General features: G+C 46.0%; 1 protein-coding gene across 2 annotated transcripts in view; it reads right to left on the bottom strand.

Annotated features, from left to right (window-relative positions):
- The window catches only part of LOC139267126 (transcription factor E2F6-like), a 52,200-nt gene that overhangs the window by 21,332 nt on the left and 4,281 nt on the right, over window positions 1-26,587 (bottom strand). For both annotated transcript variants that reach the window (XM_070884963.1, XM_070884965.1), the window contains exons 2-3: window positions 13,297-13,501; window positions 367-525 (exon numbers count right to left, since the gene is read on the bottom strand). In XM_070884963.1, the coding sequence (XP_070741064.1) occupies window positions 367-525; window positions 13,297-13,501 (364 nt within the window). The remainder of the gene's footprint in view (window positions 1-366; window positions 526-13,296; window positions 13,502-26,587) is intronic.

The following is a 26,587-nucleotide window of genomic DNA, read 5'->3' as shown; positions in this document are numbered from 1 at the left end:
AAGTCTGTGATTAAAATGGCAAGAGCCATTGCATTCAATCAAGACTTAGAGACCAAACTGCGTTTTCCCCAACACTTCACACCTTGTGAAGACTACTGCACCAGCCTGTCTGATCTCTGAGCTTGTGCCTTTTCCTTCGCGAAATACTCAGTGTCTCTGTGGGATTCATGCTGTTTCTAGCTATAAAGAATTCCAATCATAAATTTAATGCAGACAAAAAGTTCATTTGTCACATTCATCTTCTTTAAACGTCTTAAATTGCACGAGTACAAACTTACTTTTGTAAAAAGGCAGTATCTGAACTTCAAATCTTTTAAAATAAAAGCAGACATGCAGTAGTAACTTTTTTAAGAATCAAAAGGATATCTTGCATTTTCTTTTTCTTCTGTTAATTTGTATAACTGATGAGCACAGTCTTTGATTAATTCATCTAGTGAATCCTCTACTGTTGTCAGATCTGCCAGTTCATTTTGCAGTTTCCGAGACTGAGCTTCATATCCTAGTCTTTCACGTGGATTTTTGCCTCTAAAATCAGAAATTGGAAAATAATAATTCCACTCTGATTTTTTGAATAGATAGAATTTTTTTTTATTGCTTAAGATAAAATAATTGGTTAACTTTATTCAAAAAGCCGCATGTAAAAATTATGCTAATACAAACAAATCCATTGTTGAAAGTTTACAAACTAGCTCTACACTTAAAAATAACATTTTTTTGCTCCCCCGATGACTGAATGGATAAAGACACCCCCAGGTGTAATACTGAGCCATATGGACTGAGCTCTCAGGATTTCCTTTCCTGTCTGTTCTCATCTGAACTCAACTAAAGCAGCAGCAGTAGTTGTGACATTAACCATGAGTCTCAGCGTCTCTGGGAGAGGAAGGAGGACAAAAAAAAGACATGGTTTTCATCCTGATTGCTTTCCGGTAATCCCTGCTGGAAAATGTGAATGTATGAGCATCAGGTAAGAACAGAGTTGGGGCAGCTTGTGATAATCTCCATAGTCAAATTGTCTTTTGAAATCACCATCTAAGCTCAAGCATGGAAAATGGCCACTTGAGTATGGTCCCAGACTACTTCCAGCAAGATGGAGAAGGAGGACAGAGTTACATGGGCTGTTGGAGGCTGTTCAGAGAAGGTTCACTAGGTTGATTCCGGAGATGAGGGGATGAAGATAGGTTGAGTAGGTTGGGCTGAGACACATGGGAGTTCAGAAGAATGAGAGGTGATCTTATTGAAACATGAGATAATGAGGGGGCTTGACAAGGTGGATGCAGAGAGGATATTTCCACTCATAGGGCAAACTAAAACTAGGGGACATACTGAGATGAGGAGGAATTTCTTCTCTCAGAGGGTTGTAAATCTATGGAATTCTCTGCCCCAGAGAGCTGTGGAGGCTGGTAATTGAATATATTTAAGGCGGAGATAGACAGATTTTTGAGCGATAAGGAAATAAAGGGTTTTGGGGAGCGGACAGGGAAGTGGAGCAGAGTCCATGATCAGATCAGCCATGATCTTATTGAATGGTGGAGCAGACTCGAGGGACTAAGTGGCCTACTCCTGTTCCTATTTCTTAAGTTACCTCCAAACAAACTAAAGCAAGTCCAAAGGCAAGCAAAGTAATACTAGAGCCTTGCACGTTGGAGATTCAATTGAGACACACATTGATAATGAGATGAGTAAAGGGAAGTTCTTCAGTAGATCAAGGGAAGTTCTTCAGTGGATCAGTTATATGTTTTCCAAGGGCCAGAGTAAACTATAGTAGAGTAGAAGATTTGAAGAAATTGCTTTACATGCTGGTACAATGGTATAATGAACAATTGCAAAGCAATGATTCATCAGTACTCCATGTTGAACACCACTTGAAGGATGCACTGAGGGTAGCAAGGGCACAGAATATACTCTGAGTAAGGGACTTCAATGTCAATCACCAAGAGTGACTCAATAATACCACCACTGAGTTGACCGAATCCTGAAGGAAATAGCTACCAGACTAGATTTGCAGCAGGAAGCGAGAGAACCAGTAAGAGGGACTAGCCTACTTGACCTTGTCCTCACCAATCAACCTGTCGCCGATGCATCTGTCCATGACAGTATTGGTAGGAGTGACCATTGCAGTCGTTGTGGAGACTAAGTCCTGTCTTCATACTGAGGACACCCTCCATCATGTCAAGTGACACTACCACTGTGCTCAATAGGATAGATTAACAGATCTAATAGCTTAAATCTGGACATGCATGAGGCACTTTGGACCATAAGCAGCAACAGAATTGCACTCCACCACAATCTGTAACCTCATAACCCTGCCTATCCCTCACTCCTCCATCATCATCAAGCCTGATGACTAACCCTGGTTCAATGAGTGTAGAAGAGCATACTAATTTCAGCACCAGGCATACCAGAAAATGAGGTACAAACCTGGCGAAGCTACAACACAGGACTATATGCATGCTAAACAGCAGAAGCAGCATGCTATAGACAGAGCTCAGTGATCCCACAACCATCGGATCAGGTCACAGCTCTGCTGGCATGCCACATCTAGGTGTGTAACGCCCCCATTTAAAAAAGGAGGCAGACAAAAAGTGGGAAACTATAGACCAGTTAGCCTAACATCTGTGGTTGGGAAAATGTTGGAGTCCATTATTAAAGAAGTAGTAGCAGGACATTTGGAAAAGCAAAATTTGGCCAGACAGGGTCAGCATGGATTTATGAAGGGGAAGTCATGTTTGACAAATTTGCTGGAAATCTTTGAGGATGTAACAAACAGGGTGGATAAAGGGGAACCAGTGGATGTGGTGTATTTGGACTTCCAGAAGGCGTTTGACAAGGTGCCACATAAAAGATTACTGCACAAGATAAAAGTTCACGGGGTTGGGGGTAATATATTAGCATGGATAGAAGATTGGCTAACGAACAGAAAACAGAGTCGGGATAAATGGTTAATTCTCGGGTTGGCAACCAGTAACTAGTAGGGTGCCGCAGGGATCAGTGCTGGGACCCCAACTATTTACAATCTATATTAACGACTTGGAAGAAGGGACCGAGTGTATTGCAGCCAAGTATGCTGACGATACAAGCAATGTATGAGGAGGACACAAAAAATCTGCAAAAGGACATAGACAGGCTAAATGAGTGGGAAAAAATTTGGCAGATGGAGTATAATGTTGGAAAGTGTGAGGTCATGCACTTTGGCAGAAACAAAGTCAAAGAGCGAGTTATTATTTAAATGGAGAAATATTGCAAAGTGCTGCAGTACAGTGGGACCTGGGGGTACTTGTGCATGAAACACAAAAGGTTAGTATGCAGGTACAGCAAGTGATCAGGAAGGCCAATGGAATCTTGGCCTTTATTGCAAAGGGGATGGAGTATAAAAGCAGGGAAGTCTGCTAGTTATACAGGGTATTGGTGAGGCCACACCTAGAATACTGCATGCCGTTTTGGTTTCCATATTTACGAAAGGATATACTTGCTTTGGAGGCAGTTCAGAGAAGGTTCACTAGGTTGATTCCGGAGATGAGGGGGTTGACCTATGAGGAAAGGTTGAGTAGGTCGGGCCTCTACTTACTGGAATTCAGAAGATTAAGAGGTGATCTTATCAAAACGTATAAGATTATGAGGGGGCTTGACAAGGTGGATGCAGAGAGAATGTTTCCACTGATGAGGGAGACTAGAACTAGGGGGCATAATCTTAGAATAAAGGGCCGCCCATTTAAAACTGAGATGAGGAGAAATTTATTTTCAGGGGGTTGTAAATCTGTGGAATTCACTGCCTCAGAGAGCTGTGGAAGCTGGGACATGGAATAAATTTAAGACAGAGATAGACAGTTTCTTAACCGATAAGGGAATAAGGGGTTATGGGGAGCGGGCAGGGAAGTGGACCTGAGTCCATGATCGGATCAGCCAAGATCGTGTTAAATGGCGGAGCAGGCTCGAGGGGCCATATGGCCTACTCCTGCTCCTATTTCTGATGTTCTTATGAATGGTGGTGGACAATTAAGCAACTTACAGAGGAGAAAGATCCATGAATAGCCCCATCCTCAATAACTGAGCCCAGCATGAAAGTGCAGAAGACAAGGTTGAAGCATTCCTAACCATCTTCAGCCAGAAGTGCCGAGTGGATGATCCTTCTAGAATAAAAACAAAAAATGCTGTAAATACTCAGGTCAGGCAGCAGCTGTGGAGAGAAAGTGAGTTAACGTTTCAGGTCGATGAGTTTTCGTCAGAACTGCATCAGAACCTTTCGGCAGTTCAGACGAAAGGTCATCTACCTGAAACATTAATCTGTTTCTCTCTCCACAGTTGTTGCCTGACCTGCTGAGCACTTCCAGTATTTTTTTGTTTTATTTCAGATTTTCAGAATCCACAGTATTTTGCTATTGTATCTGCAGGTCGGGCTATAAAAGAGCTGGAGCATACCACTTCAAGCTCCAATGCGAGTTGCTCTAAGTGTCCGACGTTTTTGAGATGGGCAATATCATCAAAACCCTGATCGCCATTTTGGAACGTGGGCAGGAACATCGGCAGGACCCAGGTACAGAGGAGTGGGAAGGTCGGGGCGGATGACCGGCGAGTGTTTGTGGCGAGATGCAGTGAATGTTTATGGCGGAGGAACGGCGATAGATTGCAGCGGAGGCGCGACAGATGAGGGTACAGGGTCCAGAAGAGCCGACGGCCCAGGGGCAGCACGAGCCAGCCCACACTGTGATTTGTGTGCGTGCTAGGTCCGTGCAGCAGAGCAGGTCTTCAGTCATCTTGGTTAATCCTTGTCACTGGACCAAGACCTAACTGTCAAGCCCGTGTGGCGGCTGGTGTGCAACAGTCACCACAGGTTAAAAAAATGAATGCACAGGCATCTTCCACCCCCTCAATTGGAGTTCAGGACTGGAACATTGGGTCCTTCATAGAAACACCCGTGAACTCGTGGAAGCAAGTCATCCTCATTTGAGGGACCGCCTATGATGATGAAATATGGGCGAGAGAGTTGGAATTCCAGAGGTGAGGCGAGAGTGACTGCCCTTCACATCGAGGCAGCATTTGACTAAGTGTGGTGCCCCAGTAAAACTGAAGTCAATGGGGAGCAGGGGAAAACACTCCAGTGTCTTACCAATATTTATCCCTCAACCAACACCACTAAAATAGTTTAATTGGTCATTTATCTCATGTGTTTGTGAGACCTTGCTGTGTGCAAATTGGGTGCCTTGTTTCCCGACATCACAAAAGTGACTACGCTTCAAAAATTATTGGTTGTGAAGAGCTTTGGCATGTCCTGAGGTCCTGCAATGCACTATGCAAATTCTCTCTTTCTTTGCTTTTCAACAACTTTCAAAAAAACCCTCAGAGTTTAAGTAAGAAACAAGTTAACAGTAATGAAGGAAATAATACAAATGGACATTAAAGGGGACCAAACACCAAGAGAAGGAGACTGCCAGAACACAGGATCCAGCAGACAATATACAGACACAATCAAAGTCAGAAAGTCAACAAAGAATATGGGAATGGAGAAAGAAGATTCACACTTTGCTATGCAGACAAATGCACATTTACCTGGTGGTAGGGCAACAGTGAACATGGCTGGGTGGAACATCCCTGCCACTAAGAAATTCTCCTCAGGTAGAAGAGTGGGGCAATTTAGGATGGGAACGTTAAAAAAAAACTGTACTTGAGATGTATTTCCAAGATGACTGCATCCATGGAGACCTTGTTCTGACATTTCCGTATAAATAGTTGACTAAAAAAAAACATGTGAGGCAGATTTAGGGAGCTAAGAAAGAGATTAAAGAGCAGGACCTCAAAAGGTAGTAATCTCCAGATTACTCCCGGTGCCACACTCGAGTGAGTATAGATATCATGTTTGACAAATTTGCTAGAGTTCTTTGAGGATGTAACGAGCAGGGTGGATATGGGGGAACCAGTGGATACGGTGTGTTTGGATTTCCAGAAAGCATTCGACAAGGTGCCGCATAAAAGGTTACTGCACAAGATTAGAGCACACGGGGTTGGAGGTAATATATTAGCATTGGCTAACTAACAGGAAACAGAGAGTCGGGATAAATGGGTCATTTTCCAGTTGGCAAATTGTAACTAGTGGGGTGCCACAGGGATCAGTGCTGGGGCCTCAACTCTTTACTATCTATATTAATGATTTGAATGAAGGGACCGAGTGTATTGTAGCCAAGTTTGCTGATGATATAAAAAGATAGGTGGGAAAGCAAGTTGTGAAGAGGACACAAATAATCTGCAAAGGGATATAGATAGGATAAGTGAGTGGGCAAAAATTTGGCAGATGGAAGTATAATGTGGAAAACGGTGAGGTTATCCACTTTGGTAGGAAGAATAAGAAAGCAAAATTATTTAAATGGAGAGAGACTACAAAATGCTATGGTACAGAGGGATCTGGGGGTACATGAAACACAAACAGTTAGTACGTATGCAGGTACAGCAAGTAATTAGGAAGGCAAATGGAATGTTGGCCTTTATTGCAAGGGGGATGGAGTATAAAAGTATTGAAATCTTGCTACAACTGTACAGGGTATTGGTGAGGCCACACCTAGAGTACTGCGTACAGTTTTGGTCTCCTTATTTAAGGAGGGATATACTTGCATTGGAGGCAGTTCAGAGAAACTTCACTAGGTTGATTCCTGAGATGAAGGGGTTGTCCTATGAAGAAAGGTTGAGCAGGCTGGGCCTACACTTATTGGAGTTTAGAAGAACAAGGTGTAATATTATTGAAACATAAGATTCTGAGGGGGCTTGACAGGATAGATGCAGAGAGGGTGCTTCCCCTCGTGGGGGAATCTAGAACCTTGGGGCATAGTTTCAGAATAAGGGGCCGCCCATTTAAAATGGAAATGAGGAATTTATTTTCTCAGAGGTTCATGAATCTTTGGAGTTCTCTAACCCAGAGAGCTGTGGAGGCTGGGTTATTGATTATATTTAAGGAGGAGATCAGCAGATTTTTGAACGACACGGGTGTCAAGGGTTTTGTGGAGTGGGCGGGGAAGTGGTGTTGAGGCCAAGACCAGATCAGCCATGATCTTATTGAATGGCAGAGCGGCTCAAGGGGCCAAATGGCCTACTCCTGCTCGATTTCTTATGTTCTTAAATAGGAGGATAGAGCAGATGAATGCTTGGCTGGAGAGATGATGCAGGAGGGAGGGCTTCAGATTCCTGGGGCATTGGGACTGGTTCAGGGGAAGGTGGGACCTGTACAGACCGGATTGGTTGCACCTCAACAGGGCCAGAACCAATATCCTCGTGGAGAGGTTTGCTGTTGGGAAGGCTTTAAACTAATTTGGCAGGGGGGTGGGCATTAAGATGTAACATTAGAAAGTGGAAATAAATTGCTCAAAGGATTGGGAGAAGCAGAGAGAACTAAAGAAAGAAATAGTAAATGGGATAAAACTGAGGGAGAATACTGGATAGTCTAAGATGGGTTTACAGTGTATGTATGTGAATGCACAATGCATAGTAAACAAGGTAAATGAACTGCAGGCACAAATAACCACATGCAAATATGATGTTGTGGCAATAACTGAGACTTGGCTCAAATAAAGACAGGATTGGGTATTAAATATTTCTGGTTATAAGGTGTTCAGGAAAGATAGGAGGTGGTGTGGCAGTATTGGTTCAGGGGGATGTTACAGTGCTGAGAGGGAGGATGTCCTGGAGGGGGTCAAGATTCAGGTGCACCAGAAAGATAATGTGGTGGGCTTTAGATTCAAAGCCAGGCTGACTGGCTGAAAATGGGTCGGTTGGGTCCTCCGCCACGGTCAATCAACGGTAGTTGTGGTGATGTCACAGCATGTGAGCGTCACCGCGCTCTCTCCCCTTCGTTAAAAGGGAGAGATTCGATTATTTTTTTTAAGTTTGGCCACTGGGCCACCAGGGAGGGTTTCGGCTGGGCCAGTGGCCTGGCAGTCAAGAGGGGGTGCCAGCCTGTCCGTTGACGACCCTGCCGAACCTGGGGGTAGTATTTTGCCGGCCGATCGGCAAACTGGCATTCAAAAATGTTTGCATTGTGACCGCGGCAGTGGGCCCTTCCCTGTAAGGGCGGCCGCGTTGCCGGGCCGCACTCAGTGCGGAGATGGTGCACCGGCAGAAAAACCTGCTGGGGGCACCGCACGGCGGGGTATCGAGGGAATCAGCTGAATATAGCTGGTAAGTATGTTTTTATTCCTTTAAATTGGCGGCGCAACTACTTGGGCGGAATGGGGTCCAGACCGAAAAATCCGCAACCTGAATTTAGGTTGGGTCAGCCTGTTGACCCGAAAGTAGCGGCCATTCGATTTTTAGGAATGGCCGCCACAAACGGGCATTAACAGGTCTCAAAGACACTGAATTTCAGCCCCTATATGGCTAGAGTTAAGAAATAATATAGAGGTGCCATTACACTACTAGGTGTATTCTATAGACCACCAAACAGTGGGAAAGATGTGGAGGAGCAAATGTGCAGAGAAATTACAGAGAGGTGTAAGAACTATAAAGTATTAATAATGGGAGACTTTCACTATCCTAATATAGACTGGGATTGTAATAGTGTTAAGGGCAGAGAAGGGGAAGAATTTCTGAAGTATGTTCAGGGGACCTTTCTTGTTCAATATGTTTCCGGTCTGATGAGAGAGGAGGCACTGTTGGATTTGGTTCTGGGGAATGAGGTAGGTCAAGTGTCAGTAGGTGAACATTTAGGCAGCGGTGATCATAGTATCATAAGGTTTAGATTAGTTATGGAAAAGGACAGGGTGCAATCTAGAGTAAAAATGTTTAAATGGGGGAAGGCCAATTTCAGTAGGATGACAATGGATCTAGCCCAGGTAAACTGGAATCAAAGACTGGCAGGCAAAACTGTAATGGAACAATGGGCTGCCTTTAAAGAGGAACTATTTCAGGTACAGTTGAGGTACATTCCCACTAGAGGGAAAGGCAGGGCAACTAAAGTCAGGGCTCCCTGGATAAAGAGAGAGAGAGAGAATATGATGAAGCACAAAAACAGCACGTATGACAAATGTCAGGTTGCAAATACATCTGAGAATCAGGTTATCTCTAGAAAGGTCAGAGGAGAAGTGAAAAAGAAAATAAGAGGGATAAAGAGAGGGTATGAGAATAGAATGGCAGCCAACATAAAAGATAATCCAAAAGTCTTCTATAGGCATATAAATAGTAAACGGGTAATAAAAGGAAGGGGGCAGCGATTTGGGACCAAATAGGAGCTCTATAGCATGGAGGCAGAGGGTATGGCTGAGGTACTAAACGAGAACCTTGCATGTGTCTGCACCAAGGAAGAGGATGCTGTCATAGATATAGTGAAGGAAGAGGTAATGGAGACACTTGATAGGATAAAATTGATAACGAAGCGGTATTAGAAAAGCTGGCTGTACTTAAAGTAGATAAATCAACTGGAGCGTCTGGGATGCATCCTGCGAAGTTGAGGGAATTGAGTGCAGAAATCGCGGAGGTACTGTCCATAATATTCCAATCCTCCAGATACGGGGGTGATGCTAGAGGATTGGAGAATTGCAAATGCTACACCATTGTTCAAAAAAGGGTGTAAAGATAAACCCAGCAACTACAGTCAGTTTAACCTCGGTAGTGGGTGAGTTTTTAAAAACAGTGATCAGGGACAAAATTAACACAGTCACTTGGATAGGTGTGGATTAATTAAGGAATGCCAGCATGGATTTGTTAAAGGCAAATTGTGTTCAACCAACTTGATTGAGTTTTTTGATGAGCTAACAGAGAGGGTTGATGAGGGTAATGCGGTGGACGTAGTGTACATGGATTTCCAAAAGGCGTTAGACAAGGTCACCACATAATAGACTTGCCAGCAAAGTTAAGCCCATGAAATTAAAGGGACAGTGGCAGCATTGATACGAAATTGGCTAAGTGACAGGAAACAGAGTGGTGGTGAATGGTTGTTTTTCGGACTGGAGGAAGGTATACAGAGGTGTTCACCAGGGATCGGTTCTAGGACCACTTGATCAGGTGCAGCGTCCTGATTCCGGAACCCTCGGGACCGAGGCCATTCCGGATTTTGCGTTTTGCCGGATTTTGGAACATCTTTCTGACGTCACGAATCCGGAAACACCCGAGCCCAAGTTCGGGTATTTCCGGATTTCGGAACATCAGAAAGGGGGGCGGGGGGTGCTCATCCATTAGCTGTTCGGGTCGCCAGGTGGGGCCCCATGGCGTGGAGTTGTTTGCACAGGGCCCAGTTGCCAAGGAGGTGTTCGGGTGGGCCCTGCCGAAGAGGAGGTGTTCGGGCGGGTCCCACCGAAGAAATGTTTGGGCGGGCTGGCGAGGTGAGGTCCGAGGTCAGGCGGCGGCGGCGCAGCGAGGTCCGAGGTTGAGCGACGGCGAGGGGCAGTGCGGCAAGGTCGGGCAGCGGCGAGGTCAGAGGTCGGACAGTGGCGAGGAGTGGTGTGGCGAGGCCAGAGGTCGGGCAGCGGCGGCGAAGTGAGGCCCGAGGTCGGGCAGCGGCGAGGGGTGGTGTGGCGAGGCCAGAGGTCGGGCAGCGGCGAGGTCCGAGGTCGGGCAGCGGCGGTGAGGTCGTGTGGCGAGGTCAGAGGTCGGGCAGTGGCGGTGAGGTGGTGTGGCGAGGCCAGAGGTCGGGCAGCGGCGGTGAGGTGGTGTGGCGAGGCCAGAGGTCGGGCAGCGGCGGTGAGGTGGTGTGGCGAGGCCAGAGGTTGGGTAGCGGCGAGGTCCGAGGTCGGACAGTGGCGAGGGGTGGTGTGGCGAGGCCAGAGGTCAGGCAGCGGCGGCGAAGTGAGGCCCGAGGTCGGGCAGCGGCGAGGGGTGGTGTGGCGAGGCCAGAGGTCGGGCAGCGGCGACACCGAGGTCAGCAGGGTCGAGATTCCGGAACATTCTGGAATTTGGATGCTGCACCTGTATATTAAATGACATAGATGTGGGTGTATAGGGCACATTTTCAACATTTGCAGATGACACAAAACTTGGAAGTATAGTGAACAGTGAGGAGGACAGCGATAGTCTTTGACAGGCTGGTGAAACGATAAGAGAAGGGTTATGGGGAGCAGGCAGGGAAGTGGAACTGAGCCCAAGATCAGATCAACCATGATCTTATTAAATGGAGGAGTAGGCTGGAGGGGCCAAATGGCCTACTCCTGCTTCTATTTCTTATGTTCTTATGTAAATGGGCGGACATGTGGCAGATAAAATGTGACGCAGAAAGTGTGAAGTGATACATTTTGGTAGAAAGAATGGGGAAAGGACATAGAACCTAAACGGTACAACCCTAAAGGGGGTGCATGGGAGTATGTGTGCACAAATTGTTGAAGGTGGCAGGGCAGATTGAGAAAGCAGTTAAAAAGGCTTTCAGGATCCTGGGCTTCATAAATAGAGGTATAGAGTACAAAAGTGTGGAAATGATGATGAACCTATATAAAACGCTGGTTCGGCCCCAATTGGAGTACTGTATCCAATTCTGGGCACCACACTTTAGGAAGGATGTGAAGGCCTTAGAGAAGGTGCAGAAAAGATTTACGAGCATGATTCAAGGAAATGAGGGACTTCAGTTACATTGATAGACTGGAGAAGTTCTCCTTGAAGCAGAGAAGATCGAGAGGAGATTTGATAGAGGTGTTTAAAATCATAAGGGGTCTGGACAGAGTAGAGAGAATCTGTTCCCATTGGCAGAAGGGTCGAGAACCAGAGGTCACAGATTTAAGGTGATTGGCAAAAGAACCAAAGGCAACGCAAGAAAAGCGTTTTTACGCAGCGAGTGGTTGGGTTCTGGAATGCACTGTCTGAAAGGGTGATGGAGGCAGACTCAAGCTTATCTTTTAAAAGGGAGTTGGTTAAGTATCTGAAGGAAAAGAATTTGCAGGGCTGTGGGGAAGGGGCAAGGGAGTAGGACTAGATGAGAGTCGGCACAGGCTCGACGGGCAGAATGGCCTTCTTCCGTGCCGTAACCATGCTATGATTCTATCATTAATATAAATGGAAATTGCATTACATATTAAAAAAAGGTTTGACAATAATTCAAGCAGTCTAGCAGTCTGTGGAAGGAAAAATGCTACTCATTAAATCAAGTTAACCAAGTCTTCCATATATAGATTACTATTCAATACAACACACTTATGCCATCATACTCAAATTGGCCACGTAAGGAAAAAGCAGTAACTCAGTGCTGTGTTAGTAGGAAGCAACAATATACTGACACTTCATTGGATGACCACTTTGAGCAATATCACTCAGGCATACCCAATGGCAGTAATCACCTGTAATTAAATTTACACGGTGGATCTTAATTTTTGCTTAAATGAAGCATCTCTGCCAGGTTGGAATCTTGGATAAATCAATTCAGAGAGAACATTAAGTTTGCTAAATTTTTTGTACAGTAGTCGATTATTTTAGTTCTTGAAGGCATGCAATTCAAAGTTATAGGCAATTAGCAAAAGACATCAATCTCTTGTAAGTAAGTCTGGTTACAATTGTACAGGGTTTTGGGGAGACCACGCCTGGAACTATGCACAGTTTCGGTCTCCTTATCCAAGGAAGGATATACTTGCTTTAGAGGCGGTTCAAGGAAGGTTCACTAGATTGATTACTGGGATGAGTGTGTTGTCCTAGGATGAGAGATTGAGTAGAATATGCCTATATTCTCTGAAGTTTAGAGAATGAGAGGTGATCTCATTGAAACAGATAAGATTCTATGGGGGAATTGATAGATTAGGTGCCTAGAGTTTGTTTCACGTGGCTGGAAAATCTAGAACTAGGGGGCATAGGCTCAGGATAAGGGGTCGCCATTTAAGACTAAGGTGGAGGAATTTCTTCACTCAGAGGGTTGTAAATCTTTGGAATTCTCTATCCCAGGGACTGTGGCTGCTCAGTCGTTGAGTATATTCAAGGCTGAGATAGATAGATTTTTGGACTCCAGAGGAATCAAGGGATACGTGGATAGTGCAGGAAAGTGCAGTTGAGGTTGAACATCAGCCATAATCTTATTCAATGGTGGAGCAGGCTCGAGGGGCTGTATGGCCTACTCCTGCTCCTAATTCTTATGTTCTGGACTCAGACAAATAAAATGTTTACAAAAAGGTTTTATTGAATAATAATGTGTTTCTACTTGTAAGCTGCATTCATGTCAAAAGTAAAAGGAATGTGAACTTCCAGTCAAGGTTATTTCAGGAAAGAAACTCAGGGACTCCTGAAAACCATCACATATCATGTGCTTTAGTGCTTACAGTTTCCGTGGACATAAACTGAAGTCGAGGTACATCCAATAAATATCGTTGAATTTTATAAAATAAACTAAGCAATGTATTATAAAAAGTAACTTACATCCATTCAATTAAGTTTTTGGATTTTTTTCTCACAAGACGAATCCCATCCAGTACATTGGTGATATCATAAACCCTTCTCTTTCGTACTCCAAGCACCCTTGCTACATCGTTCATGTCAAGAACACCATCAGGAGCCTGCTTCACAAGTTCCATAAATTGTTGCGTTAGACGTACTAAGGATACATCGAAACGTGGTTTTCTCGCTGTTATTAAAAAAAGGAAAATGCGATTAATCTTCACTTTTCAAAACTAAAGTACTAGAAATATATTTAAATAAAATTCAATTAAAATAGAAACATAGAAAATAGGTGATGGAGTAGGCCATTCGGCCCTTCGAGCCTGCACCGCCATTCAATGAGTTCATGGCTGAACATGCAACTTCAGTACCCCATTCCTGCTTTCTCGCCATACCCCTTGATCCCCCTAGTAGTAAGGACTTCATCTAACTCCTTTTTGAATATATTTAGTGAATTGGCCTCAACAACTTTGTGGTAGAGAATTCCACAGGTTCACCACACTCTGGGTGAAGAAGTTTTTCCTCATCTCGGTCCTAAATGGCATACCCCTTATCCTTAGACTGTGATCCCTGGTTCTGGACTTCCCCAACATTGGGAACATCTAACCTGTCTAAACCCATCAGAATTTTAAACATTTCTATGAGGTCCCCTCTCATTCTTCTGAACTCCAGTGAATACAAGCCCAGTTGATCCAGTCTTTCTTGATAGGTCAGTCCCGCCATCCCGGGAATCAGTCTGGTGAACCTTCGCTGCACTCCCTCAATAGCAAGAATGTCCTTCCTCAGGTTAGGAGACCAAAACTATACACAATACTCCAGGTGTGGCCTCACCAAGGCCCTGTACAACTGTAGCAACACCTCCCTGCCCCTGTAGTCAAATCCCCTCGCTATGAAGGCCAACATGCCATTTGCTTTCTTAACCGTCTGCTGTACCTGCATGCCAACCTTCAATGACTGATGTACCATGACACGCAAGTCTCGTTGCACCTCCCCTTTTCCTAATCTGTCACCATTCAGATAATAGTCTGTCTCTCTGTTTTTACCACCAAAGTGGATAACCTCACATTTATCCACATTATACTTCATCTGCCATGCATTTGCCCACTCACCTAACCTATCCAAGTCGCTCTGCAGCTTCATAGCATCCTCCTCGCAGCTCACACTGCCACCCAACTTAGTGTCATCCGCAAATTTGGAGATACTACATTTAATCCCCTCGTCTAAATCATTAATGTACGGTGTAAACAGCTGGGGCCCCAGCACAGAACCTTGCGGTACCCCACTAATCACTGCCTGCCATTCTGAAAAGTCTCCATTTACTCCTACTCTTTGCTTCCTGTCTGACAACCAGTTCTCAATCCATGTCAGCACATTACCCCCAATCCCATGTGCTTTAACTTTGCACATTAATCTCTTGTGTGGGACCTTGTCGAAAGCCTTCTGAAAGTCCAAATATACTACATCAACTGGTTCTCCCTTGTCCACTCTACTGGGAACATCCTCAAAAAATTCCAGAAGATTTGTCAAGCATGATTTCCCTTTCACAAATCCATGCTGACTTGGACCTATCATGTCACCTCTTTCCAAATGCGCTGCTATGACATCCTTAATAATTGATTCCATCATTTTACCCTAAATTGGAATTAGACATTAGTTTATTCATGAGAATACAAAAGAAGAGAAATATATTGTTGCCAATGGTAAGAGATACCCACTCCAAAAAATGCTATTTAGAAATCGCTAATCAATATTGTGAAATTAAGGTGTTTGATTTATACTTCGTTATTTTAATGATGTCACATAGGGCAGACAGTATAACAACTTGCATTAATATAGCACCTTTAACATAACCCAAGGCGCATCTCAGGAGCATGATACCGAGCCACATAAGGAAGTAATAGGACAGGTGGTCCAAGAGGTAGGCTTTAAGGAACGTCTTGGAGAGGTAGCAAGGCGGAGAGGTTATGGGAGGCAATTCCAGAACTTAGGGCCTAAGCAGCTGAAGGCATGGCCGCCCTTGGTGGAACAATTAAAATTGGGGATGTGCAAGAAGCCAGAATTGGAGGAGCGCAGATATAAGAACATAAGAAATAGGAACAGGAAGTAGGCCATATGACCCTTCGAGCCTCATGGCTGATCTGATCATGGACTCAGCTCCACTTCCCCACCCACTCCCCATAACTCCTTATTGTTTAAGAAACTGTCTATTTCTGTCTTAAATATATTCAATTTCCCAGCTTCCAGAACTCTCCGAGGCAGCAAATTCCACAGATTTACAACCTTCCAAGAGAAGAAATTTCTTATCTCTGTGTTACGTTTAGAATAACTCCACAAGACTGTATATCTTAAGCTCAAACTGATGTGACCTTGGTCTCTTTATTGTAACTCCAGAGTGAGAAGGCAGAGTGATAGACTGCCTTTTATACCCGCTTGCCCAGGGTGTGCAGGTGACCCTTGGGTCTCCCACAGGTGCGCCACCTGGTGGCAAGTCTTAAACATTGGTAATGTCTACATACATAACATCATTCCCCCCCAAAAGTCTTATGTACAAGTTGAGGCAAAATCCGGGGCTCTGCGTTCCCGGGTTGATCGCCTGAGTTGAAGTCCTGGCATGGGTGAGTCGGTCGGATCATTGCTGCACTGTGGAGTGGCTGGTCTGATCAGACCATGGTGGGTTCATCCTCATGGTTGACCGTGAGGTCGATTGCTGGTTAGGTGTGTGTGGGTGGATCAATAATGGTAATGTCCTCTTCAAACTGTTCGTCGTTGTCAGTGAACCGCAATTTGGGCTGATCCAAGTGCTTTCTGCACGTTTGTCCGTTCAAAAGTTTGACAGCAAACACTCTATTCCCCTCCTTGGCTAACACAGTGCCAGCAACCCATTTGGGACCATGACCATAATTAAGAACAAACACAGGGTCATTAACTTCAATGTTGTGTGATACAGCCGCGCGATCATGGTACATGTTATACCGGTGACGTCGGGCTTCTACATGATCATTGAGATCCGGGTGGACTAAGGACAGCCTGGTTTTGAATGCTCTCTTCATTAGCAATTCTGCAGGGGGAACCCTGGTAAGCGAGTAGGGTCGCGTGTGGTAGCTGAGCAAAATCCGACATAACCGAGTCTGCAGAGAACCGTCCGTCACGCGTTTCAAGCTCTGCTTGATGGTTTGGACTGTCCGTTCCGCTTGACCATTGGATGCAGGCTTAAATGGCACAGACCTGACATGCTTGATGCCATTGCGGGTCATGAACTCGTTGAATTCCGAGCTGGTGAAGCATGGTCCATTACCACTAAAAGGACGTCGGGCAAACCATGGGTGGCCAACATGACCCGGAGGCTTTCAATGGTGGCAGTGGATGTACATGACAACATTATTATCATTCAATCCATTTAGAGTAAACGTCCACTGCTACTGGGAACACCTTTCCGAGAAAGGGGCCAGCAAAATCTACGTGGACCCTTGACCACGGTTTGGAGGGCCATGACTACAGACTCAGTGGGGCCTCCCTTGGTGCATTGCTCAACTGTGAGCGAGTGTTGCATTGGTGTATGCATGACTCCAATTTCGAGTCAATGCTGAGCCACCAAACGTGCGACCTAGCGATAGCCTTCATCATGACTATGCCTGGGTGGGTACTGTGAAGGTCGCATATAAACGTTTCCCTGCCTTTTTTTGGCAAAATTACACGATTTCCCCCATAGGAGGCAGTCCGAATGGATGGACACTTCGTCCTTGCGTCCATGAAACGGCTTAATTTCGTCTTGCATTTCCCCTGGGACCGCTGACCAGCTCCCATTGAGGACACAGCTTTTTACTAGTGACAGCACCGGGTCCTGGCTAGTCCAGGTCCTGATCTGGCGAGCCGTGATGGGTGACCCCTTGCTCTCAAAAGCATCCATTCCAAGGAGCAAGTCTGCGGGTTGCGCCATTTCCACCCCGGTGATGGACAATGGTAGTCGACTAAGGGCATCCGCACAGTTCTGTGCCTGGTCTGTGGCGGATTACATAATCATACGCAGATAACGTTAGTGCCCATCTTTGGATGCGGGACGAAGCATTGGTGTTAATAATACCTTTGCTTTCTGAGAACACGAAATGAGCGGCTTGTGGTCGATTTCGAGCTCGAACCGAAGCCCAAATAGGTATTGGTGCATTTTCTAACCCCGTATACGCATGCTAATGCTTCTTTTTCAACCATACTGTAGGTTCTTTCAGCCTTAGATAAGCTTCTGGACGCATATACAACCAGTTGCAGTTTACCTGACCCATTGGCTTACTGTAATAGACAACCAACCCCGTACGAAGATGCATCACAAACTAGTACTAAAGGTCATACACGGGTCATACAATTACAAGTAACTTGTTAGAACATAACAGGTTTCTGGCCTTGTTAAAGGCTATCTCTTGAACTTTACCCCAAACCCAGTCATCACCCTTGCATAGCAATAAATGTAATGGTTCCAGCAAAGTGCTCAACCCCGGTAGAAAGTTACCAAAATAGTTGAGGAGTCCCAGGAACGAACGCAGCTCCGTCACATTCTGTGGTCTTGGTGCATTCTTGATGGCCTTCGTCTTGGAGTCCGTGGGTTGATGCCGTCCGCTGCAATCTTTCTCCCCAGAAATTCGACCTCTGGCGCCAAGAAAACACACGGAGCATTTCATCCTGAGTCTCACTCTGTGCAGTTGCTTGAGAACCTCTTCCAGGTTGTGCGTTCGGTGGTGTTGCGGCCAGTGATCGTCTTGGAACATGTGCTCGGATTTCAGCAGACTCGCTAGGTTCCTCTGGAAGATGGCCGCCGCCGAAAGAATCCCAAAGGGGTATCTGTGGTATATGAACAGTCCTCTGTGCGTGTTGATGCACGTCAATTTTTTCGAAGGTTCAGCCAGCTCCTGTATCATGTAAGCAGAGATTATAGATCCAGCTTGGTGAATGACATCCCCCCCTGCTAGCGTTGCAAACAGGTCATCCGCTTTGGGTAGTGGGTACTGGTCCTGTATCGTTATCTTGTAGTCCCTGCAGATTTTGACCGTCCTATCGCTCTTCAACACCGGAACAATTGGACTGGCCCACTCGTTGAACTCAACTGGCGATATGATCTCCTCTCGTTGAAGACTGTCCAGCTCGATCTCAACTTTCTCTCGCATCATGTATGGAACCGCTCAGGCCTTGTGATGAATGGGTCGTGCATCAGGGTCTAGATGGATCTGCACTTTGGCGCCTGTGAAGTTGCCGATGCCTGGCTCGAATAATGACGGGAATTTGTTTAGCACTTGGGCACACGAGGAGTCATCCTCCGAAGACAGTGCTTTGATGTTGTCCCAGTTCCATCGGATCTTTCCTAGCCTGCTTTTGCCGAACAGCATTGGGCCATCGCCTGGTACAATCCATAGTGATAAATCATGCACAGCTCCATCATATAATACCTTCACTGCCGCACTGCCAATGACTGGTATGAGCTCTTTGGTGTAAGTGCACAGCATGGTGTGGATCGGGCTTAGTTTTGGCCTTTCTACCTTGTTGCCCCACAGTTTCTCAAAAGCCTTCTGGCTCATAATTGACTGACTCGCCCCTGTGTCCAATTCCATGGAAACAGGAATGCCGTTTAATTTGACTTTTAACATTATTGGAGGGCTTTTGGTGGTGAAGGTGTGTACCCCATACACTTCCTCTTCAGTCTCAGGTTGAATTGCCTCTCTTACTTGCTCAGCATGATCGGTCATCTTCTGCCGACTCTGCCATGTGGTGAGTCGCAGCATATCTGCACATTCGCTGGAGGTGCCCCATTGTTCCACAGCTCTTGCACAGGTAGTGCTTGAATCGACATTGATGGGCTCAATGATTAGCACCATGTTAGCGCTACGGGGGTAATGGATTTGCATTCACGGCCCATGGCGGACTCTGAGTCATCCTAGGTCTGGCCTCAGCGGGCATGTAGGCCCTGCCATGTACAGTTTTGCCTGCTGAAGGCGTTATTTTATGCACAGTACTTGCCGGCGAGTTCCGATGCTGCAATGATATCTGTTTATTGTTATCGTTCGTGGACACAAAAGCCTGGGCTATTTTGATAACATAAGAATTAGGAACAGGAGTAGGCCATCTAGCCCCTCGAGCCTGCTCCGCCATTCAACAAGATCATGGCTGATCTGGCCGTGGACTCAGTTCCACTTACCCGCCCGCTCCCCATAACCCTTAATTCCCTTATTGGTTAAAAATCTATCTATCTGTGACTTGAATACATTCAATGAGCTAGCCTCAACTGCTTCCTTGGGCAGAGAATTCCACAGATTCACAACCCTCTGGGAGAAGAAATTCCTTCTCAACTTGGTTTTAAATTGGCTCCCCCGTATTTTGAGGCTGTGCCCCCTAGTTCTAATCTCCCCGACCAGTGGAAACAACACCTCTGCCTCTATCTTGTCTATCCCTTTCATTATTTTAAATGTTTCTATAAGATCACCCCTCATCCTACTGAACGCCAACGAGTAAAGACCCAGTCTACTCAATCTATCATCATAAGGTAACCCCCTCATCTCCGGAATCAGCCTAGTGAATCGTCTCTGTACCCCCTCCAAAGCTAGTATATCCTTCCTTAAGTAAGGTGACCAAAACTGCACGCAGTACTCCAGGGGCGACCTCACCAATACCCTGTACAGTTGCAGCAGGACTTCCTTACTTTTGTACTCCATCCCTCTCGCAATGAAGGCCAACATTCCATTCGCCTTCCTGATTACCTGCTGCACCTGCAAACTAACTTTTTGGGGTTTCATGCACAAGGACCCCCAGGTCCCTCTGCACCGCAGCATGTTGTAATTTCTCCCCATTCAAATAATATTCCCTTTTACTGTTCTTTTTTCCAAGGTGGATGACCTCACATATTGCGACATTGTATTCCATCTGCCAAACCTTAGCCCATTCGCTTAACCTATCTAAATCTCTTTGTAGCCTCTTGTGTCCTCTACACAACCCGCTTTCCCACTAATCTTTGTGTCATCTGCAAATTTTGTTACACTACACCCTGTCCCCTCTTCCAGGTCATCTATGTATATTGTAAACAGTTGTGGTCCCAGCACCAATCCCTGTGGCACTCCACTAACCACCGCTTTCCAACCTGAAAAGGACCCATTTATCCCGACTCTCTGCTTTCTGTTAGCCAGCCAATTCTCTATCCATGCTAATACATTTCCTCTGACTCCGTGTACCTTTATCTTCTGCAGTAACCTTTTGTGTGGCACCTTATCGAATGCCTTTTGGAAATCTAAATACACCACATCCATCGGTACACCTCTATCCACCATGCTCGTTATATCCTCAAAGAATTCCAGTAAATTAGTTAAACATGATTTCCCCTTCATGAATCCATGCTGCGTCTGCTTGATTGCACTATTCCTATCTAGATGTCCTGCTATTTCTTCCTTAATGATAGTTTCAAGCATTTTCCCCACTGCAGATGTTAAACTAACCGGCCTATAGTTACCTGCCTTTTGTCTGCCCCCTTTTTTAAACAGAGGCGTTACATTAGCTGCTTTCCAATCCGCTGGTACCTCCCCAGAGTCCAGAGAATTTTGGTAGATTATAACAAATGCATCTGCTATAACTTCCACCATCTCTTTTAATACCCTGGAATGCATTTCATCAGGACCAGGGGACTTGTCTACCTTGAGTCCCATTAGCCTGTCCAGCACTACCCCCCTAGTGATAGTGATGGTCTCAAGGTCCTCCCTTCCCACATTTCTGTGACCAGCAATTTTTGGCATGGTTTTTGTGTCTTCCACTGTGAAGACCGAAGCAAAATAATTGTTTAAGGTCTCAGCCATTTCCACATTTCCCATTATTAAATCCCCCTTCTCATCTTCTAAGGGACCAACATTTACTTTAGTCGCTCTTTTCCGTTTTATATATCTCTAAAAACTTTTACTATCCGTTTTTATGTTTTGCGCAAGTTAACCTTCGTAATCTATCTTTCCTTTCTTTATTGCTTTCTTAGTCATTCTTTGCTGTCGTTTAAAATTTTCCCAATCTTCTAGTTTCCCACTAACCTTGGCCACCTTATACGCATTGGTTTTTAATTTGATACTCTCCTTTATTTCCTTGGTTATCCACGGCTGGTTATCCCTTCTCTTACCGCCCTTCTTTTTCACTGGAATATATTTTTGTTGAACACTATGAAAAAGCTCCTTAAAAGTCCTCCACTGTTCCTCAATTGTGCCACGTTTAGTCTGTGTTCCCAGTCTACTTTAGCCAACTCTGCCCTCATCCCACTATAGTCCCCTTTGTTTAAGCATAGTACTCTCATTTGAGACACTACTTCCTCACCCTCAATCTGTATTACAAATTCAACCATACTGTGATCACTCATTCCGAGAGGATCTTTTACTAGAAGATCGTTTATTATTCCTGTCTCATTACACAGGACCAGATCTAAGGTTGCTTGCTCCCTTGTAGGTTCTGTAACATACTGTTCTAAGAAACAATCCCGTATGCATTCTATGAATTCCTTCTCCAGGCTACCCCGTGCGATTTGATTTGACCAATCGATATGTAGGTTAAAATCCCCCATGATTACTGCTATTCCTTTTTCACATGCCTCCATTATTCCCATGATTCTTGCCCGCCCCACCGTGAAGTTATTATTTGGGGGTCTATAAACTACGCCCACCAGTGACTTTTTCCCCTTACTATCTCTAATCTCCACCCACAATGATTCAACATTTTGTTCATTAGAGCCAATATCGTCTCTCACAACTGCCCCATCATCCTTTATTAACAGAGCTACCCCACCTCCTTTCCCTTCTTGTCCATCTTTCCGAATCGTCAGATACCCCTGTATGTTTAATTCACAATCTTGGCCACCCTGCAACCACGTTTCTGTAATGGCCACCAAATCATACCCATTTGTAATGATTTGTGCCGTCAACTCATTTACTTTATTTCGAATGCTGCATGCGTTTAGGTTTTAATACTAGTTTTTAAACCATGATTTTTAGTTTTGACCCCTCCTGCAGCCCCTTTATATTCAGTGGCCCTTTTTGTTTTTTGCCTTGGGTTTCTCTGCCCTCCACTTTTACTCATCTCCTTTCTGTCTTTTGCTTTTGTCTCCTTTTTGTTTCCCTCTGTCTCCCTGCATTGGTTCCCATCCCCCTGCCATATTAGTTTAACTCCTCCCCAACAACACTAGCAAACACTCTCCCTAGGACATTGGTTCCGGTCCTGCCTAGGTGCAGACCGTCCGGTTTGCACTGGTCCCACCTCCCCCAGAATCGGTTCCAATGCCCCAGGAACTTGAATCCCTCCCTGCTGCACCACTGCTGAAGCCACGTTTTCATCTGAGTTATCCTGCGATTCCTACTCTGACTAGCACGTGGCACTGGTAATAATCCTGAGATTACTACTTTTGAGGTTCTACGTTTTAATTTAGCTCCTCGCTCCTTAAATTCGTCTCGTAGGACCTCATCCCTTTTTTTACCTATATCATTGGTACTAATGTGCACCACGACAACTGGCTGTTCACCCTCCCTTTTCAGAATGTCCTGCACCCGCTCCGAGACATCCTTGACCCTTGCACCAGGGAGGCAACATACCATCCTGGAGTCTCGGTTGCGGCCGCAGAAACACCTATCTATTCCCCTTACAACCGAATCCCCTATCACTATCGCTCTCCCATTCTTTTTCCTGCCCACCTGTGCAGCAGAGCCAGCCACGGTGCCATGAACTTGGCTGCTGCTGCCCTTCCCTGATGAGTCATCCCCCTCAACAGTACTCAAAATGGTGTATCTGTTTTGCAGGGGGATGACCGCAGGGGACCCCTGCATTGCTCTTCCTGCTGGTCTTCCATTCCCTAGCTGGCTGTGGACCCTTCACCTGCGGTAAGACCAACTCGCTACACGTGCTACTCACGTCATTCTCAGCATCGTGGATGCTCCAGAGTGAATCCACCCTCAGCTCCAATTCCGCAACGCGGACCGTCAGGAGCTGGAGGCGGATACACTTCCCGCACACGTAGTCGTCAGGGACACCGGAAGTGTCCGAGTTCCCACATGGTACAGGAGGAGCATATCACGTGACCGAGCTCTCCTGCCATGACTTAACCCTTAGATACACTTAAATTGGCAACAACAATGCTAAAGTTTACTCACTGTTATAGAAGAGAAAAAAGAAAAACTACTCACCAATCACCAGCCAATCACTTACCCCCTTGGCTGTTACGTCACCTTTCTGTTTCTTTCTACTTCTTTGTTGCCTTCTCCCTGTAGCTGCACCGGCTGGCCTCTCCACGCACCTCCTCACGCTGCTCCCGACTGCCGCCGCGTTGGGCCTTTATAGGCCTCTCGCCGACCCCGGAACTCACGCCTCTCCACGCACCTCCTCACGCTGCTGGCCTTGCTCAGATCTCGGGATTCGGCTGACAGCAGTTTGCGAAGAATGACCTTGTGGCCGATTCAAAGCACGAAAAAGTCCCGCAATACTTCCCCCAAAAAATCCAGCAAATACGCACGGTCCCGCAAGGTGTCTTAGGTCGGCAACATAGCTCGCCACATCCTGGCCCTCGGAGCGGTGGTGCATATAAAAGCGATATCTGGCCATCAAGATGCTCTCCTTCGGCTTCAGGTGTTCCCGAACCAATGTGTACAACTCTTCATATGTCTTATCCGTTGGTGCTAGCAGATTTTTGATGAGGCCATATATCGTGGACCCGCAAACGGTGAGGAGAATCGCCCTGCGCTTGACCGTAGTTTCTTCCTTTTTCAGCTCGTTGGCCATGAAGTACTGGTCAAGACGCTCAACGAAGGCTTCCCAATCATCACCCTCAACAAATCTCTCAAGAATACCAACGACAGCCACAACTGCATGAAAGTTCATGATCTGTTACTCGTCGCCAATTGTTACGTTTAGAATAACTTCACAAGATTGTATATCTTTCGCTCAAACTGTTGTGACTTGGTCTCTTTATTGTAACTCCAGAGTGAGGAGACAGCGTGGTAGACTGCCTTTTATACCTGCTGCCCAGGATGTGCAGGGTGACCCTTGGGTCTCCCACAGGTGCGCCCCCTGGTGGCAAGTCTTAAACATAGTGTTATGTATGTAAACATTACCAATGTTTTAAATGGGCGGCCCCTTATTCTAAGATCGTGCCCGCTAGACTCCCCCATCAGTGGAAACATCATCTCTGCATCCACCTTGTCAAGCTCCCTGATAATCTTATACGTTTCGATAAGATCACCTCTCATTCTTCTGAATTCCAATGAGTAGAGGCCCAATCTACTTAACCTTTCCTCATAAGTCAACCCCCTCATCCCCGGAATCAACCTAGTGAACCTTCTCTGAACTGCCTCCAAAGCAAGAATATCCTTTCGTAAGTATGGAAACCCAAACTGTACGCAGTATTCCAGGTGTGGCCTCACCAATACCCTGTATAACTGTAGCAAGACTTCCCTGCTTTTATACTCCATCCCCTTTGCAATAAAGGCCAAGATACCATTGACCTTCCTGATCACTTGCTGTACCTGCATACTATCCTTTTGCGTTTCATGCTGTACTGCGGCAGTTTGCAATCTTTCTCCATTTAAATAATAACTTGCTCTTTGATGTTTTTCTGCCAAAGTGCATGACCTCACACTTTCCAACATTATACTCCATCTGCCAAATGTTTCCCACTCACTTAGCCTGTCTATGTCCTTTTGCAGATTTTTGTGTTCTCCTCACACATTGCTTTTCCTCCCATCTTTGTATCATCAGCAAACTTGGTTACGTTAGACAGTCCCTTCTTCCAAATCATTAGTATAGATTGTAAATAATTGGGGTCCTAGCACTGATCCCTGCGGCACCCCACTAGTTACTGGTTGCCAACCAGAGAATGAAACATTTATCCCAACTCTATTTTTTCTGTTAGTTAGCCAATCCTCTATCCATGCTAATATATTACCCCCAACCCTGTGAACTTTTATCTTGTGCAGTAACCTTTTATGTGGCACCTTGTCAAATGCCTTCTGGAAGTCCAAATACACCACATCCACTGGTTCTCCTTTATCCACCCTGTTCGTTACATCCTCAAAGAACTCCAGCAAATTTGTCAAACATGACTTCCCCTTCATAAATCCATGCTGACTCTGCCTGACCGAATTTTGCTTTTCCAAATGTCCTGCTACTGCTTCTTTAATAACGGACTCCAACTTTTTCCCAAATACCACAGATGTTAGGCTAACTGGTCTATAGTTTCCTGCTTTTTGTCTGCCTCCTTTTTTTAAATAGGGGGGTTACATTTGCAGTTTTCCAATTTGCTGGGACCTCCCCAGAATCCAGGGAATTTTGGTAAATTACAACCAATGCATCCACTATCCCTGCCGCTACTTCTCTTAAGACTCTAGGGTGCAAGCCATCAGGTCCAGAGGATTTAACTGCCTTTTTAATGAATCGACGAGCCAAGACAAAAGAATGGGGACGGGGGGGCGGAAAGTAATCATCAAGAGATACAGTGGAGTATAATTAACACCGCACAAATGTTGACTACCATGTCAGTACTCTTGGGGAAATAGAATAAAAAAAACATTTTCCAAGGTGAAAGACTGAACTATATCATATCTGCATATTCACTTCACACAATTTTCTGTCTGCTCATCATAGACTGGGTAGTGCCCACTCTTGATGCTCATCCTCCTGAAGTAAAAAGGCAGTTACCATGGGCCCAAGTTTCCACACGATAAAAAAACGGGCGCTCCTCCGTGCTGGGCGCCCGTTTTTCGCTCCACAAAGTGCGCCTAAAAAAAACCTCCGTATTCTCCACCTCCCTGCAGGTCCTCTGGCCCTCGGCGCGACGCAGCAGGAGCTGTAGGGGGGCGGAGCCAGGTCCCTGCGCTGAAAACAGTGCCGAGACCTCTGCACATGCGCGCTACAGTGGGCACACAAATGCAGTAGCTCCAGGCGCCCGAAACTGTGTGGGAGGGGCCCGAAGCACGCAGCCCCTAGCCCTGGCCGAATGGCCTCACTGGGGCTGCGTGAATAAGGCTCCTCCCACGGCCAGCTCCTGCTTTTCCCCCCCCCGGACCGGACCGGTCTGCCGCTCCTGCTCCCACCCCCCCACCCCGGACTGGACCCGACTCGACCCGCCTGTCACTGCCGCTCCTGCTTCCCCCCCCGGACCAGACCGGACCCGCCTGTCGCTGCCGCTCCTGCTTCCCACCCCCCCCGACCGGACCCGACTCGACCCGTCTGCGTCTGCCGCTCCCACCCGACTCTACTCCCGCCCCCGGACTGGATCCGACCTGACCTCCCC

This window comes from Pristiophorus japonicus, chromosome 7 (genome assembly GCF_044704955.1).
Source record: "Pristiophorus japonicus isolate sPriJap1 chromosome 7, sPriJap1.hap1, whole genome shotgun sequence".
In the NCBI taxonomy this organism is placed as follows: Eukaryota; Metazoa; Chordata; class Chondrichthyes; family Pristiophoridae; genus Pristiophorus; species Pristiophorus japonicus.
The sequence above is the reverse complement of the archived record's forward strand: the minus strand, read 5'-3'. Positions and strand labels throughout refer to the sequence as shown.